Source organism: Colletotrichum gloeosporioides (genome assembly GCF_011800055.1).
Source record: "Colletotrichum gloeosporioides strain Lc1 chromosome Unknown consensus_66, whole genome shotgun sequence".
Classification (NCBI taxonomy): domain Eukaryota; kingdom Fungi; phylum Ascomycota; class Sordariomycetes; order Glomerellales; family Glomerellaceae; genus Colletotrichum; species Colletotrichum gloeosporioides.
In genome coordinates, this window is record NW_025544711.1 from 411,759 (window position 1) to 424,239 (window position 12,481).

A 12,481-nucleotide genomic window follows, 5' to 3' on the forward strand; every position below is an offset into this window, starting at 1 on the left:
ATCCACACCATGTCATCAGAGAATCCATACCCTCCCTATGGCTCCTCTCTTAGAGAAGCAAAATTGCAACTCTGGCAGCAGGGATCTGGTTCTTATTACTGGGGCTTTTACGTATACCGAACTACGTACGACGAGCAGGAACTTTGGGAGCGATACATCGCCTACATAAATCAATGCATCGACAATACGCTCAAATTTGAATCAGAGTTCGACAGAGAGCGCTTGAAACGGCATTTTCGCCTTACGATCATCGAAGACCCGTCGCTCGCAAACGTATCTACTGAACATGTTCGGCAAAAATTCATGAAGTGGGTATCGAGTCTCCCTCCTGGCGGAGACCAACCTGGCGGAGACCAACAGGGAGAGGTACCCCCGGAAGATCAACGGGATCCCATCCGTTTCGCTTATCCTCTATACGTGGATTCTGAGTGCCTCAACTCTTTGCGGGCTTATGATGAGGAACTTGAAAAGACTGGTTATGAGTTGAAAGCACACCGACTTGTTTACATAAAAGCAATCAACGCCGAACAGCCACAAGTCCACAGCGGCGCCGAAGTCGAGGACGATGATGCGGATGAGGAGGCAGACGAGAGCGAGAACGACGATGGCGAAGAAGAAGAAGAAGAAGAAGAAGAAGAAGAAGAAGAAGAAGAAGAAGAAGAAGAAGAAGAAGAAGAAGAAGAAGAAGAAGAAGAAGAAGAAGAAGAAGAAGAAGAAGACAAGAACAATGGCCATGGAGACGTTCCGGATGACCTAGAGTTTTATTGGATGCTCGTGACTTGTAGATACCTTGCTGTCTACTGGGAAATAATGGGGCTCGGTGGTCAATGGGAGCGACAGTCCTCATACCCTCAGAAGCGACCTTGGAAAGAGACTTAGGCCGAGATCTCTTTGGTCGTTGCTGAAAAATTGGACACTGGAGTTTAGAAGAGCTCACTAGCGACGCTCACGGTCAAGAAGAAAACAGAAGTGACGAGCGTTGGCGGTAATAGCTTCTCAATAACTGAGGATTTCATTGATTTCTTTTTGAGGAACATTCCAGGCTAGAAATTGTGCTATGGAATAACCTACTTCAAAGTGTGAAACATAAACACAAAGCCCGCCATAGATTTGCTCATACGATGTCGTGTTAGATCATGTATAATATAGGTGAACTGTGAAGGCGGTAAAACACAAACACGGCATCTTAGTTGGCGCTGCTAGCAGGAACATCTGTGAAACCGTGAAATTTATGAACTGCACGTGGCGTCCACATCGACGTCATCAAAGTAATCAATGTCTGTAACATGTTCATAAGCAATAACAGTTGCCCCGAATACTTTGCGATGCGAGGTTGCTTCCTCATCGACGGAGTAAAATACAAACTTATCTTTTATCAGCCAAGCTTGAAGTTTTATCAGTTTCATAAGTTCATAACTGCCTTCCACGATAGAAAGTAAGTCCTACTTGCGCCCACCCAGTGATACATACTCTAGCACAGAAAGAGCGATATGCCGATGCACCATTTCTGAATTGCTTCTGTTTTCAGAAAAGCCCACAGAAGTCGGTGCAAAATAGGAGGAAACTTCGATAACAACATTGCCTCTGACTGCCGCGGACGTGTGCCTGGAAAGAGCAATTTGAGTGGGCTCCTAGAGCTAAAATAGAATTGAAACGGTTCGACTGCCGAATTTGCCAAGAGCCTGGCATCGAAATCGGATTGAAGTGAGGGGAAATCAAAGAGATAAATACAGAACAACCATCGCGAGCAAAACACCTGTCAAATAGCTTGGTCGCATGAGGTCAAGCCGAGCTGTAATCTTGAATAAATTGTACGTCAGCAGCACATGGCGAGTCGAGACCCTGCGAAAATCGCCAACCGAAGCTCCCATCCCTGGCGAAAACTCTCACGGAGATTTTGAAGAAACAGGCAAAACGACCGACAGTGAACCACCCGCCGCGTGCTCAAAAGCTGGCTGCACTGCAAAAGAAGTCGGCCTCTGCGTCCGATCCCATCCCGGCGCACGTCAACTTGGCGCGCGGGATGCCAAGTCAAATCCAGGCACGAGGCCAGAAATTAGCCCAGAAACAACCCATTTTTGGGGTCTTGCGGCCTATGGTGCCTGTGAGAGGTAAATTCAAACTGTCTGGGGAGACCGTGGGTTAGAAATAGATATGGTTGTCTGGGGTTAACAGTGATTGTGGGGCGGAAGTCGTCTTAACGCCGTCTGATAAGTTCCATATCGCTGGCCGATCCGGGGTCTGGTGGCTTGCGCATGAACGACAGCGGGAGAGCAGCGATATTGCCGAGTCAGTAGTCATAAACAATCCCTTAGCCGATACGCAGACACGCGAGAACGAGGCTTACATACTGTTCAGACCCAGTTTCGCGGGCCAAAAAATCAGGGGTCGCTCAGGAACTCAGCCCTCTTGGTTGATTCCCGGCCGACAGGGCGGCATGTCGGAATGGTTCACGTCAAAGATGTGACCCCGAGGACCCACTCGGCCATCAGCTTCGGTAGCTTTTTATGGGATGGCAGCCTTGAAAAGGCCATCTACTTGGTAAGCGACTAAGCTTAACAGTGACAACTAAGATAGGAGAACCCTCATGACAGTGGTGCAATTGGACGCTGAAAATAGCGGGCTTCCTTGTTGGCGATCCACAGATCCCACCGGTAGGGTTCACTCACTTAGACTTAGAATAGAGGTAGAGATCGAACTAGACGAACCATCTAACCGAGGGGAAATGGGCAATAGTGGTCATGATATATGATTCCATCAGATTTACAATGACATAGATTATAAAGTCTTTGAAAATCCCGTTAGACTAGAGAGTTCTGGATCATCCACCCATCTTGTTCTCCTAAGGTCACCAAGCGCAAGCGCATCTACTACCTTCGCTTTCACTTCTCTGCTCTTTTCTCCACTTTCTTCTTGATGAAGCTGGCCAACATGTCGACAAAACAGGTTTTGTCAGTTATTGCTCTTCTTGCCAGCTACGGCCTGGCGACCCCAGCCCCCTTCCCAGTCAGGGGTAACCACCACGGCCCCGAAGGCTTCAAGCCGGGCTCCGGCATCCGACCCTCCGGTGCCGTCTCGTCACTGCCCACAAGTACTCCCGATCCCGTTACTCCCGATCCCGCCTCCAACCCTCTCCAGCCCGCAGCGAGCGGCACCCCGGGCAAGGGCAACAGCACCGGCGGCGGCCCCACCCTACCCGCCGGCTACAAGAAGATCGTCTTCCAGGACGACTTCTCGACACAGAAGGCCGGCGCCCTACCCGATTCAGCAAAGTGGAAGTTCGACCTCGGCACGAGCTACCCCGGCGGCGCTGCGAACTGGGGCACGCAGGAGATCCAGACGTACACCAAGGACTCCAAGAACATCGGCATCACCTCCAGTGGCACGCTGGCAATCACGCCTATCAAGAGCGGCGAGTCCTGGACGTCGTCCCGCATCGAGACCACCGCCGCGCAGGACTTCAAATGCCCTGAGGGCGGCAAGCTGCGCATGGAGGCGAGCATCAAGGTCCCGGCCTCGGACCCCGCGACGCAAGCCGGCATCTGGCCCGCCTTCTGGTCCATGGGATCCTCGTTCCGCGAGAACGTCACCTCCTGGCCCAGCGTCGGCGAGATCGACATGCTCGAGGTGTCCAACGGCGTCGGTACCGTGTTCCAGACCGCCCACTGCGGTGTCATCGACGGCGGCCCGTGCAACGAGAAGACCGGTATCAGCTCCAGCGCCGAGTTCCCCCGTGGACAGTTTGTGAAGGTTGCTTGCGAGGTGGACCGCTCCGCGGGTGGCAGCTTCCAGCAGGAGAAGTTGGTGTGGTACGTCAACGACAAGCCGACCCAGACGGTCACCGGCCAGCAGATCGGCGATGCGACATACTGGAACAACCTGGCTCGCACAAACAAGATGATTTTGCTCAACGTCGCCATCGGTGGCGAGTTCCCCGATGCCAAGGCTGGTACGAAGACACCCAATGCGCAGACTGTCGGGGGGGAGAAGTCCATGATGGAAGTCAAGTATGTTGCTGTTTACAGCACATAAGACGATTCGCCGAGACATTTCTTCCTCTCGACATTTACTTTCAATTCTTATCTTTCTCTCACGAGATTATGGGATCGGATTTGGTTCAACGAGTTGGGCGTGTATGATTGAATTTGAGCGAGCACTGCCCGGCCTGCGTGGAATTCATTAGGATTTCTCTGCACTTGTACATTAGCCATATCGGAATATAAGAACATAAACACTTTACCTTCCTATGCCTATTTGACGTCCTTGAATAGCTATTTCCATTTGGCTATGCCTTCTCGTTCAACATGTTCTTGAAACGATGCAGAGGAAGAAGTCAATACATACGTATAAAACGATTCACCCGCTAGGTTCACCCGTTGACATGTTCGTCTGGGACTACATTCAAGACAAAATCTTGACAAAATCGAGTTGGCATTCGGCAGTTACAGCTACAGTCAGAAGGAAAGGAAATCGAATCGAGTGGAAGCACGTGTTGCTGTCGATGAGGTTCAACATTGGATCACATTGTAGACGGGACAAAGACTGTCTGAACAAGGTAAATAGTCTTGTTTGTGCCACTCAATGGGGCGTAAATCGCAGAAGTACGCGAGAATATTATGTACAAAGAACTTCTAATATGTACCTGAAAGATACACGTCCTATATCTTCTCTCCTCTCAACAGCGGACCGGAGTCGACGCTGCTTAGTACTGAGCGGCGCGGCGGGCCTTGCGGGCAGCACGGCGGCGCTTGCAGCCGGTGCTGGGGGCAGTGGGGGTGGCAGCAGCGGCAGAGGTGGTGGAAGGAGCGGCAGCGGAGGGAGCGGCGGCAGCGGAGGTGACGAGAGTGGTAGGGGCAGCGCTGGAGGGGGCAGCGGCGCTGGTAGCGGCAGGGGCGGAGGCAGCGGCGGAAGAAGCGGGAGCAGAGCCGGAGCCGGAGCCGGAAGAGCCAGAGCCGTAGACAGCAGGGCCGGGGATGACGCTGAAGACAATGTTAGCTGCCATTTCAAATCGACATTGATATTTCATGTACTTACTAGTTGGAGATGGTGTTGTAGATGTTGATCAACAGGCCGGGGTCGGTGGCCTTGTAGGCACCAGGGAACGAGACACCCTCGGGCTTAGCAGAACCGCTACCCTCGACCTTGATCTGGTAGCAAGACATGTAGTACTGAGCACCACCCTCAGAGCCGGCGGCGTGGAGAGCGACGGTCTCGGCACGGAGGAGGTAGTCACCGGGGGCGATGTCGGAGGGTATGACGAAGTTCTGCTTGCCGCAGCCCTCGTTGATCAGGTCGTTACCCCAGGTGTTGTTGTTGGCGAAGTAGCCGGACTCGAAGACCTTGAAGAAGGAGCTGGAGCCGTCGGCAGCGGCGGCGTCCTCGACGGAGGAGAGGTAGATCATGACGGGGCCGTGGTGGGCGCCGCCGATGGCCTCCTCGGAGCAGGCACGGGTGTTGTGCTGGTGCATCTCGACGGTGATGGTGTCACCGGCCTTGACGCCGCAGGTGGTGGAAGCGGCGGCGGAGCCGGCGTTGCAGCGCATGTCGTTGGAGGTGACGTCGGTCACGGGGGAGTTGGAGGCGGGCATGCGGACGCAGGTGGACTCCTTGTCCTCGCCGTTGACCCAGAGTTGCTGGAAGATGGCGTGGCCGGCAACCATGTTGGCCATGGAGGCGGTGAGGGCGAGAGCAGCGATGGTCTTCATCTTGACGGTTGGTTGAGGTTTTGGTAAAAAGAAGGACGGTGATTCCGGGCGTTAGAAGCGATGTGCACACAATGGTGAAAATGAGTGAAGTGACGCCGGCGTCGAGCTGTAGAGAATGACTGAAAGTAATGAGTGGACAGATGAGTGACTGTTCTGTTGGAGAAGAGAGCGAGATAGAGTTCCTGGTGGTGAGACAGAACTCTACTCATATATGTGTGCCTCTTACACGCCGTTTCTCTTCTCCTCCCTCGTCCGTCACCCCACCTTCGGATAGGTCATGCCAGTTCAGACCTGCCAAGCCTAAACTATGGAAAGGGGCAGGCGTGATCCCGTCCCAGTACCCACGATGCCGCCTCATCGGTTCGATGATACCCAGTCACGATCCAGGATCTCGCCATGGGCGTTAATCTCTGGTGAGCACAGGCAAGGATGGCTCGCGAGACTCTCGAGAGAACCGCTACCGCCTCCGAACAACCTGGCCGCAGTCTGGCTCGCGGCGAGAACCGCGATTGGAGCAATAATCTTGAAAGGGGTTAACGTTGTGGGGAGGCCGTTGTTGTATCTAAATTGCGGGATACGTGCCTTGCAGCTTGGCAGGCGGGTGATGTGCTCAGTTCGGTTTGGTCGAAGGGCCATGCTACGGCCCTGCGGTTTTTTCTCGCATCCCTATGGTTGGCCCTTCTTTGGGAAGCAAGCCGTCCCAACTCGACCCCAAAAGACCCCAAGCTTAATTTAACCCCTTGACGGGCCACCTGCTTGCGCTCAACCGAGCCAACCACCTACGACGACCCCAGTCTGCGGCCCCTCCAGCTCACGGGTTGCTCGTCCGAACCTGAAACACAAACAGCATCTTGCCCCTGGCGCTACTGAGTCTGATAGATAAGGTCAGCAACGCGTGTTAGTGGTGCTGTGGACGTTCTCAAAGAGAGTTCTGGAGCTATCCGCGAATTTTGCGATGGTTTCTGCGGTTGTTCGGATCGTCCGCTGGTGAGCAATCTATTTGCCTTGGCCCCGTCGTTGTGAATTGCAAACCTTAGAATCTCCAGATCTTCCCGCCCGAGCTTTGCGAAGTTCGCCAAGGTCTCCACATCCTGGACAGTTTTGGCTGTCAACACTGGGCTTGAATGATTCCGATTGGCCCAGAGCCGCTCACTGATCATCCTCCTCGACAGGGATGCTGGTCGATGGATTGTGTCAACCAAAGTGGCCCGAAAGGGGCCTTGCCTGCTGGGATTGAACCGCCCACGAGCGGGAGCCACTACGGTACACGTGCGTTACGAGTAAAGGAGTTGGAAAGGCCCCATTGAGGTTCTCACCACAGCCGCTCTTGACTCAATATGCTTGCTCACGCGCTTCTCCGTTGTGGCTTTCCCTCCTCGATTGAGCGGCAAACCGTCTGAATTCAGCCGTCGAAAACGCATTGGCCTACTCTTCTTGCTCGCTTGTCGTCCGAACTTCGCGAGCCCATGATGTTTGTCGAGGGAGGATCGTCTGCGTCCTCGGCTCATTCAGTTGAGATATGTGGAGAGTGGACAACATCATTTCCGAGTGAAACGGGCCTAGAGATCTTGGGCGACTAATTTTTTTCTGCTTATCCACGGTTGCCACGAAGCAAAAAGACGAGACTCAAGAGGCACAGCGGGACAAGGGCTTGTGCACGACTGACCGCTGCCTGGGTTAATCAGCTTGAAACTCGAACTTTGGCTCGGCATGGATGAAGGATGCAGCATTACTAAGGGATGTATGAACACCAAGAGTCAGGGCGGCTTGATGCCGCTGCGAAAAAGAAATAAGACCAATTATTGTTTCTATGCAAGCGCGGGACGTTATTATCCATACGTCATTCGCACTTGCAATTGAATGTTGCAGTCAATTGTCACTGAATCGCAGGTCGAGCCGAGTTTTTTCGCGACGAGCGACTCGCGAGCCCAGGCGACGGCGATCATGGCACGGAGATTGGACGACCAGCCGCTGTCGGGGGATCGACTGAAAGCGATCCTCCGGGTAGGCGAGAGCCCCTGCATCTTATTACCCGGTCTTATCCTTGGTTGCATCCGTCGATGAATGGCAAGATATCTCTCCCAACCGCCAACCAGTGTCTGGGTTTATTATGAAAATCACACTCATAGTTGGGAGTGTCGGCACGAGAATCCGAAGAACCATGGCGCACCACAGGACGCAAAAAATAAGCTTGAAGTAGGATAGGTGAGTTTAGCTCCTCATTCTAAACCATTCTGGGTGAGACACATTGACCCACTTGGCCTGAGAAAACTTCTGGAACCAGTGGGCTCTTCCACTTCCAGCATCATCTCCCTGTATTGTTGATAAAGGCATCTTCGCCCACTATCCGCTATCTTCGTGAAATTCTTGCTTCATGCGAGAATTGTTTATTGCGCTTCGCCTCTGTATTGCCAATAGTTTCCGATTTTCCCCTTGTCCATGTCAACGGAGAATCTGAACCGAGAAGCTTGGCTTCAATGTTGTAATCTGCGATGCTGGTGGACTCGTGGCCAACGCATCCACATGTAGCTTCAAGCATGTGTGGCGGCACGTGTAAAGTCTTGGTCGTCGGTGGGTTTCAGGGCTATCGTCCCTTTAACAATGTGGAAGAAATTCGTCTTCCCGGTTTGTTATGCATGTTTCCGTCTGAGCACTGCCGTGGCTTCTACGGTAAAGTGACGGTGAAGCCATTCACGAGGAAACCCTGGTAAAGCATCGAACAACGCTACCACCGACAATCGGATAGGCTCTCGTTCCACACGTGTGTGCTGCTATTTCCTCTCCTCCTTCATTTAGTTGTTCCCGGATTCAGTCTCACCGCTGATCGGTAACAGTCATGACTTGCGGCAGAGGCGCGGGGGCGTTGCGCATCTCGACAGCAACCCTGGTGTCGTGAATGCGTCTGTCGAACTGCTTGAAGTCGAAAACGCCCTCCAGTTCACGTCTGATGGTGGCCAGGTGTTCGTGTGCTTTGAGGATCTCATCAGGCTTGTTGTCTTGGTGAACGTGGACCTTGATGAGGAACATCCAGCGGCGTCCAGGATCAGCCGGTGAAAGATTCTCCCATGGCGCGAGGTGAGTGAGGGGCGCCCCCCCTCCGTTCATTTGAAGAATGTAATGCCGTGAAAGGCAGAACTCAACCTCATCTCTGAAGAATTGATACGTCTCCTCAATAGCCTCGCTCTTGAACCTGTTCAATGTGAGTTAGTAGCCTACACATCTAGTCGCAACGTACGCACAAGTAGTTGTTGTCCTTCAACACGGCCGGCAGGTTTCGCTGGTCCCAGATCTCCGTCTTCTTGCGCTGCGTAACCGTCGAACGGCCCCCCTGAGGCGGGTCGGGAAAGTCTGTCCACCGCAGGGTGCCGGGGCGAGTGTTGAAGTCAACTTCCGGGGCAGTCGGGCCGAAGTCCTTGTCCTTGAAGACCTCATAGCGGGCTTGAAGAATGTACGACTGACGGCTGAGTTGTTGGTGAAGATCCTTCCACAGCATCTGGATGTCTTTTCGGGGAGTCTTGACGATCGAGTTCTGGTTCGAGATGCCGCCGGGCTTAGCAGGGCCCTTGAAGTAGAGAACGCGATGGAGACTCTGCCACGCTGGCATGGCGCAGAGGCCACCTAGCACCGCGCAAGCCGCCTGGATGTCGTCATCGTCGACGAGCGTCGTCAAAAAGAGCTCGTACATGACGACGATTGAGTGCTGGGACGCTGGAGTGAGATGACTGGGCTGGGCACGATGAGGCCGCAGTGGTGAAGCTCGGTGAGGTGAGTTGGACGTCGGTAAAATCGCGGGGAATCTGGTCGCTGGTCAATTGGAGGTCACGTGGAATTGATTGGTCCGTGCTTGCTCTTTCCAAAGACGCGCTCCCGGCGCGTTCTGTGCACCTGCCGTCACTGCCCCACCAAAGGTCACAGCTTCCCCGGAGCGCCTTCTGGGTTCCTTACCTCGATATGCGCTTGTCGCTAATTCTCCTCCCCAACCGACCAATCTCCGCCTCGATTGGAAGTAGACTGCTTCACACAACTCTGAAGATGTCGTCTTCAAATTCGTCGGCGGCGAAGCGGAAACAGAGAGACTCGATCTCTCCTCCACCAGTCAAGCGAAAGGTCCAGAGCGGGACGACCAGTAAGTAGCTTTGCACATACGCATGATTGTGCTCAATCCAGCTGACCATTTTCAAGAGAGCGCAGTCGCAAATTTCTTCAAGCCCGCCTCCCAGAAGCCGAAAGATCGCACGATATGGACAGAACGAGCCCCGAATGAAGACGCCCCAGCGACCCTTTTGGTTGGTCGTTACGAACCTGAGAAACCTCCTGCCGAATCGAAGAAGAGAACGAAAGTTGCCGCATTCGATCTGGTATGGCAGATCTGACACGACGTGACTGCTGAAGAAGTGTGGTGTTGACGCACTTCGCCCAGGACTCTACATTGATCACCACAGCTTCTGGCAAGAAGCATTCAGACGACGGAACAGACTGGAAGTGGTGGCATGCCTCCGTTCCCGGACGGCTGAAGGAGCTATATAACGATGAGGGGTAATGATCGTGTGCAACACATTTAGAAAAACCAGCTAACATGGCCAGATACCGAGTCGTAGTCCTGTCCAACCAAGCAGGGCTTGTACTACACCCAGATCCGAAAGCCAAGGGCCCCAAGTCAACAAAAGACCGAGTATCTTCGTTCAAGCAGAAGGTCAACGCCGTCCTCACACAACTCGATATACCCACCACGATATACGCAGCGACAGAGAAGGACATCTACAGGAAACCTCGGCCGGGCATGTGGAAAGAACTTTGCGAAGACTACGATATCAGCGACGAAGTCGACCTGGAGCACAGCGTGTTCGTTGGCGATGCAGGTGGGCGGATAGCGACGGTGAAGTCCGCCGGTAAGAACGGCTCCGCCACAGCAAAAGACTTCAGCTGCTCAGATCGAAATCTGGCCCACAACATCGGCATCGACTACAAGACTCCAGAGGAATTCTTTCTTGGCGAGGAACCGCGCGATTTCGTTCGGGGATTCGACGTGATACACTACTCCTACCCAGAAGAATCAAAGACCAGCTCATCAGACGTCCTATTCGAGAAGAAGAATAAGCAGGACATCGTTATCTGCTGTGGGCCACCGGGCGCCGGTAAGAGCACATTTTTCTGGAATCACCTGAAGCCGTTGGGTTATGAACGGATCAATCAAGACATTCTCAAAACGTACGTTGAACCCTGAGAAACCGTCTGAGAGACTGAAGTTGACATTCTCATCAGACGTGACAAGTGTGTTCAAGCGGCCAAGGAGTTCTTGAGCGCCGGCCAGTCTGTCGCAATAGGTAAATATTCATGCTTTCCGCGTCTAAGAGTCTTGCCTGACAGTCCTCAGACAATACGAACGCCGATCCTGATACCAGAGCTGTATGGGTTCAGCTAGCAGAGAAGCAAAAGGTCCCAATTCGATGTGTATGGCTGAAGACGCCATTGAATGTCTGCGAGCACAATGATGCCGTGCGGTCGATGAATGCATCAGTAGGTTCATCTTGCTCTGAATCCATGGCACCAATATTGATTTAATGCAGCTCAATCCTGAATCCCGGGTGGCCTTGCCCAAGATGGCCTTCAACGGCTTCAAGTCGAGGTTCAAGGAGCCCAAAGAGAAGGAAGGGTTCCAAGATATTACGGAGATTGAGTTTGCCTTCCGGGGTACTAAGGACGAGCATGATGTGTGGGCAAGATATTGGCTATGAATGGAAACGGGAACGAGTGTTTGATGTGAGCATGAATATGCTGGAGCAAAGTGCTTTGCAGAAATAGCATAGCTTATAAAGATCCACGCTCAGCCCTGGCATTGACATCAAACTGTCCATTCAGCGGTAATCTTAACGGTGGAAGGTTTTCTTAGATAGACCGCCTGGATTTCTTGCGCTAGAGCGACTACTTTCCCTGTGGCTATACTCTAATTACTTTACTCTCGTCGTCGTCGACGTCGTCATCGTTTCTATCCTCGTCGTTACTTCTATCTTTATCGTCGTTCTTATTATAGCCGTCGTCGTCGTCCTCGTTTTCATCCTTATCGTCGCTATTGTTTTTATATGATAGGAGTAATTAAGTGCATAGGAAATATAGTTGCGGAGGCATAGGAAAATGGGGCGATCTCTTCTTACAAGGCTTCTCTCATTCCTTTCCAGATAGCGACGGGTGAAATTCCTAACCCGACATGAACCCTTCACAGCGCGTCTAGCAAGTCAAACATCCATTCAAGCTAAGAGGGCGTCAGGATACAAGGAATCTTCACCCACAAGCCTCTTTAGTTGCTGCGGCGAAGTGCTAACCCAAAAGCTTTCAGCGTCCCAACTTTACCATCTGTAAAAGTACTTATTCATTTTCATATATCCTACTCATCTTAGGGAAATCAGGCAGGTCAATAGAGAATCAAATAACTAATCGATTTATATTTATATTCTAGCAAAAGGTTTTTTATGTGATAGCGATCGCAAGCAACTTGCTCGACGTATCAGTACTTCTAATCTAAGTATCCTCATGTCAAAATTGATTCAGGCCTCACATTTAGGAGAACGTAATCAGAAGACAAGATTAGGCAACGTGGTTAATTTGATTATGACAGGTATGTATAAATGGCATTGCCGAGGAGTCTTAACACTTGCGGCTACATTAGCAAATATGCTCGAACGATCATAGGATGAGACTAACCAATGCAGACTAATATGGGCACAGAACATCCTTCTCCCAAGAATTGATCATTCTCCATTCCTTCGAGGCAGAGTTTC

General features: G+C 52.2%; 5 protein-coding genes across 5 annotated transcripts; 3 read left to right on the forward strand and 2 right to left on the reverse strand.

The window, feature by feature from the left end:
* Positions 1-9: 9 nt before the first annotated feature.
* GCG54_00014777 (uncharacterized protein) lies at positions 10-757 on the forward strand (the record flags this gene model as incomplete). Its single annotated transcript, XM_045414598.1, has 2 exons — positions 10-475; positions 546-757. The coding sequence occupies 2 exons, from the start codon at positions 10-12 to the stop codon at positions 755-757; spliced, it is 678 nt and encodes a 225-aa protein (XP_045260720.1).
* A 2,174-nt stretch (positions 758-2,931) lies between these two features.
* GCG54_00014778 (uncharacterized protein) lies at positions 2,932-4,032 on the forward strand (the record flags this gene model as incomplete). Its single annotated transcript, XM_045414599.1, has 1 exon — positions 2,932-4,032. The coding sequence occupies one exon, from the start codon at positions 2,932-2,934 to the stop codon at positions 4,030-4,032; it is 1,101 nt and encodes a 366-aa protein (XP_045260721.1).
* Positions 4,033-4,702: 670 nt separating this feature from the next.
* Positions 4,703-5,705, reverse strand: GCG54_00014779 (Endoglucanase-4; the record flags this gene model as incomplete). Its single annotated transcript, XM_045414600.1, has 2 exons — positions 4,703-4,979; positions 5,035-5,705. 2 exons carry the CDS (start codon positions 5,703-5,705, stop codon positions 4,703-4,705), a joined length of 948 nt encoding a protein of 315 aa, XP_045260722.1.
* Positions 5,706-8,519: 2,814 nt separating this feature from the next.
* GCG54_00014780 (uncharacterized protein) lies at positions 8,520-9,390 on the reverse strand (the record flags this gene model as incomplete). The annotated part of the gene is made up of 2 exons (XM_045414601.1): positions 8,520-8,895; positions 8,945-9,390. 2 exons carry the CDS (start codon positions 9,388-9,390, stop codon positions 8,520-8,522), a joined length of 822 nt encoding a protein of 273 aa, XP_045260723.1.
* Positions 9,391-9,656: 266 nt separating this feature from the next.
* GCG54_00014781 (Bifunctional polynucleotide phosphatase/kinase) lies at positions 9,657-11,440 on the forward strand (the record flags this gene model as incomplete). The annotated part of the gene is made up of 7 exons (XM_045414602.1): positions 9,657-9,831; positions 9,888-10,063; positions 10,126-10,241; positions 10,290-10,913; positions 10,968-11,029; positions 11,080-11,222; positions 11,273-11,440. 7 exons carry the CDS (start codon positions 9,657-9,659, stop codon positions 11,438-11,440), a joined length of 1,464 nt encoding a protein of 487 aa, XP_045260724.1.
* Between the last annotated feature and the right edge of the window lie 1,041 nt (positions 11,441-12,481).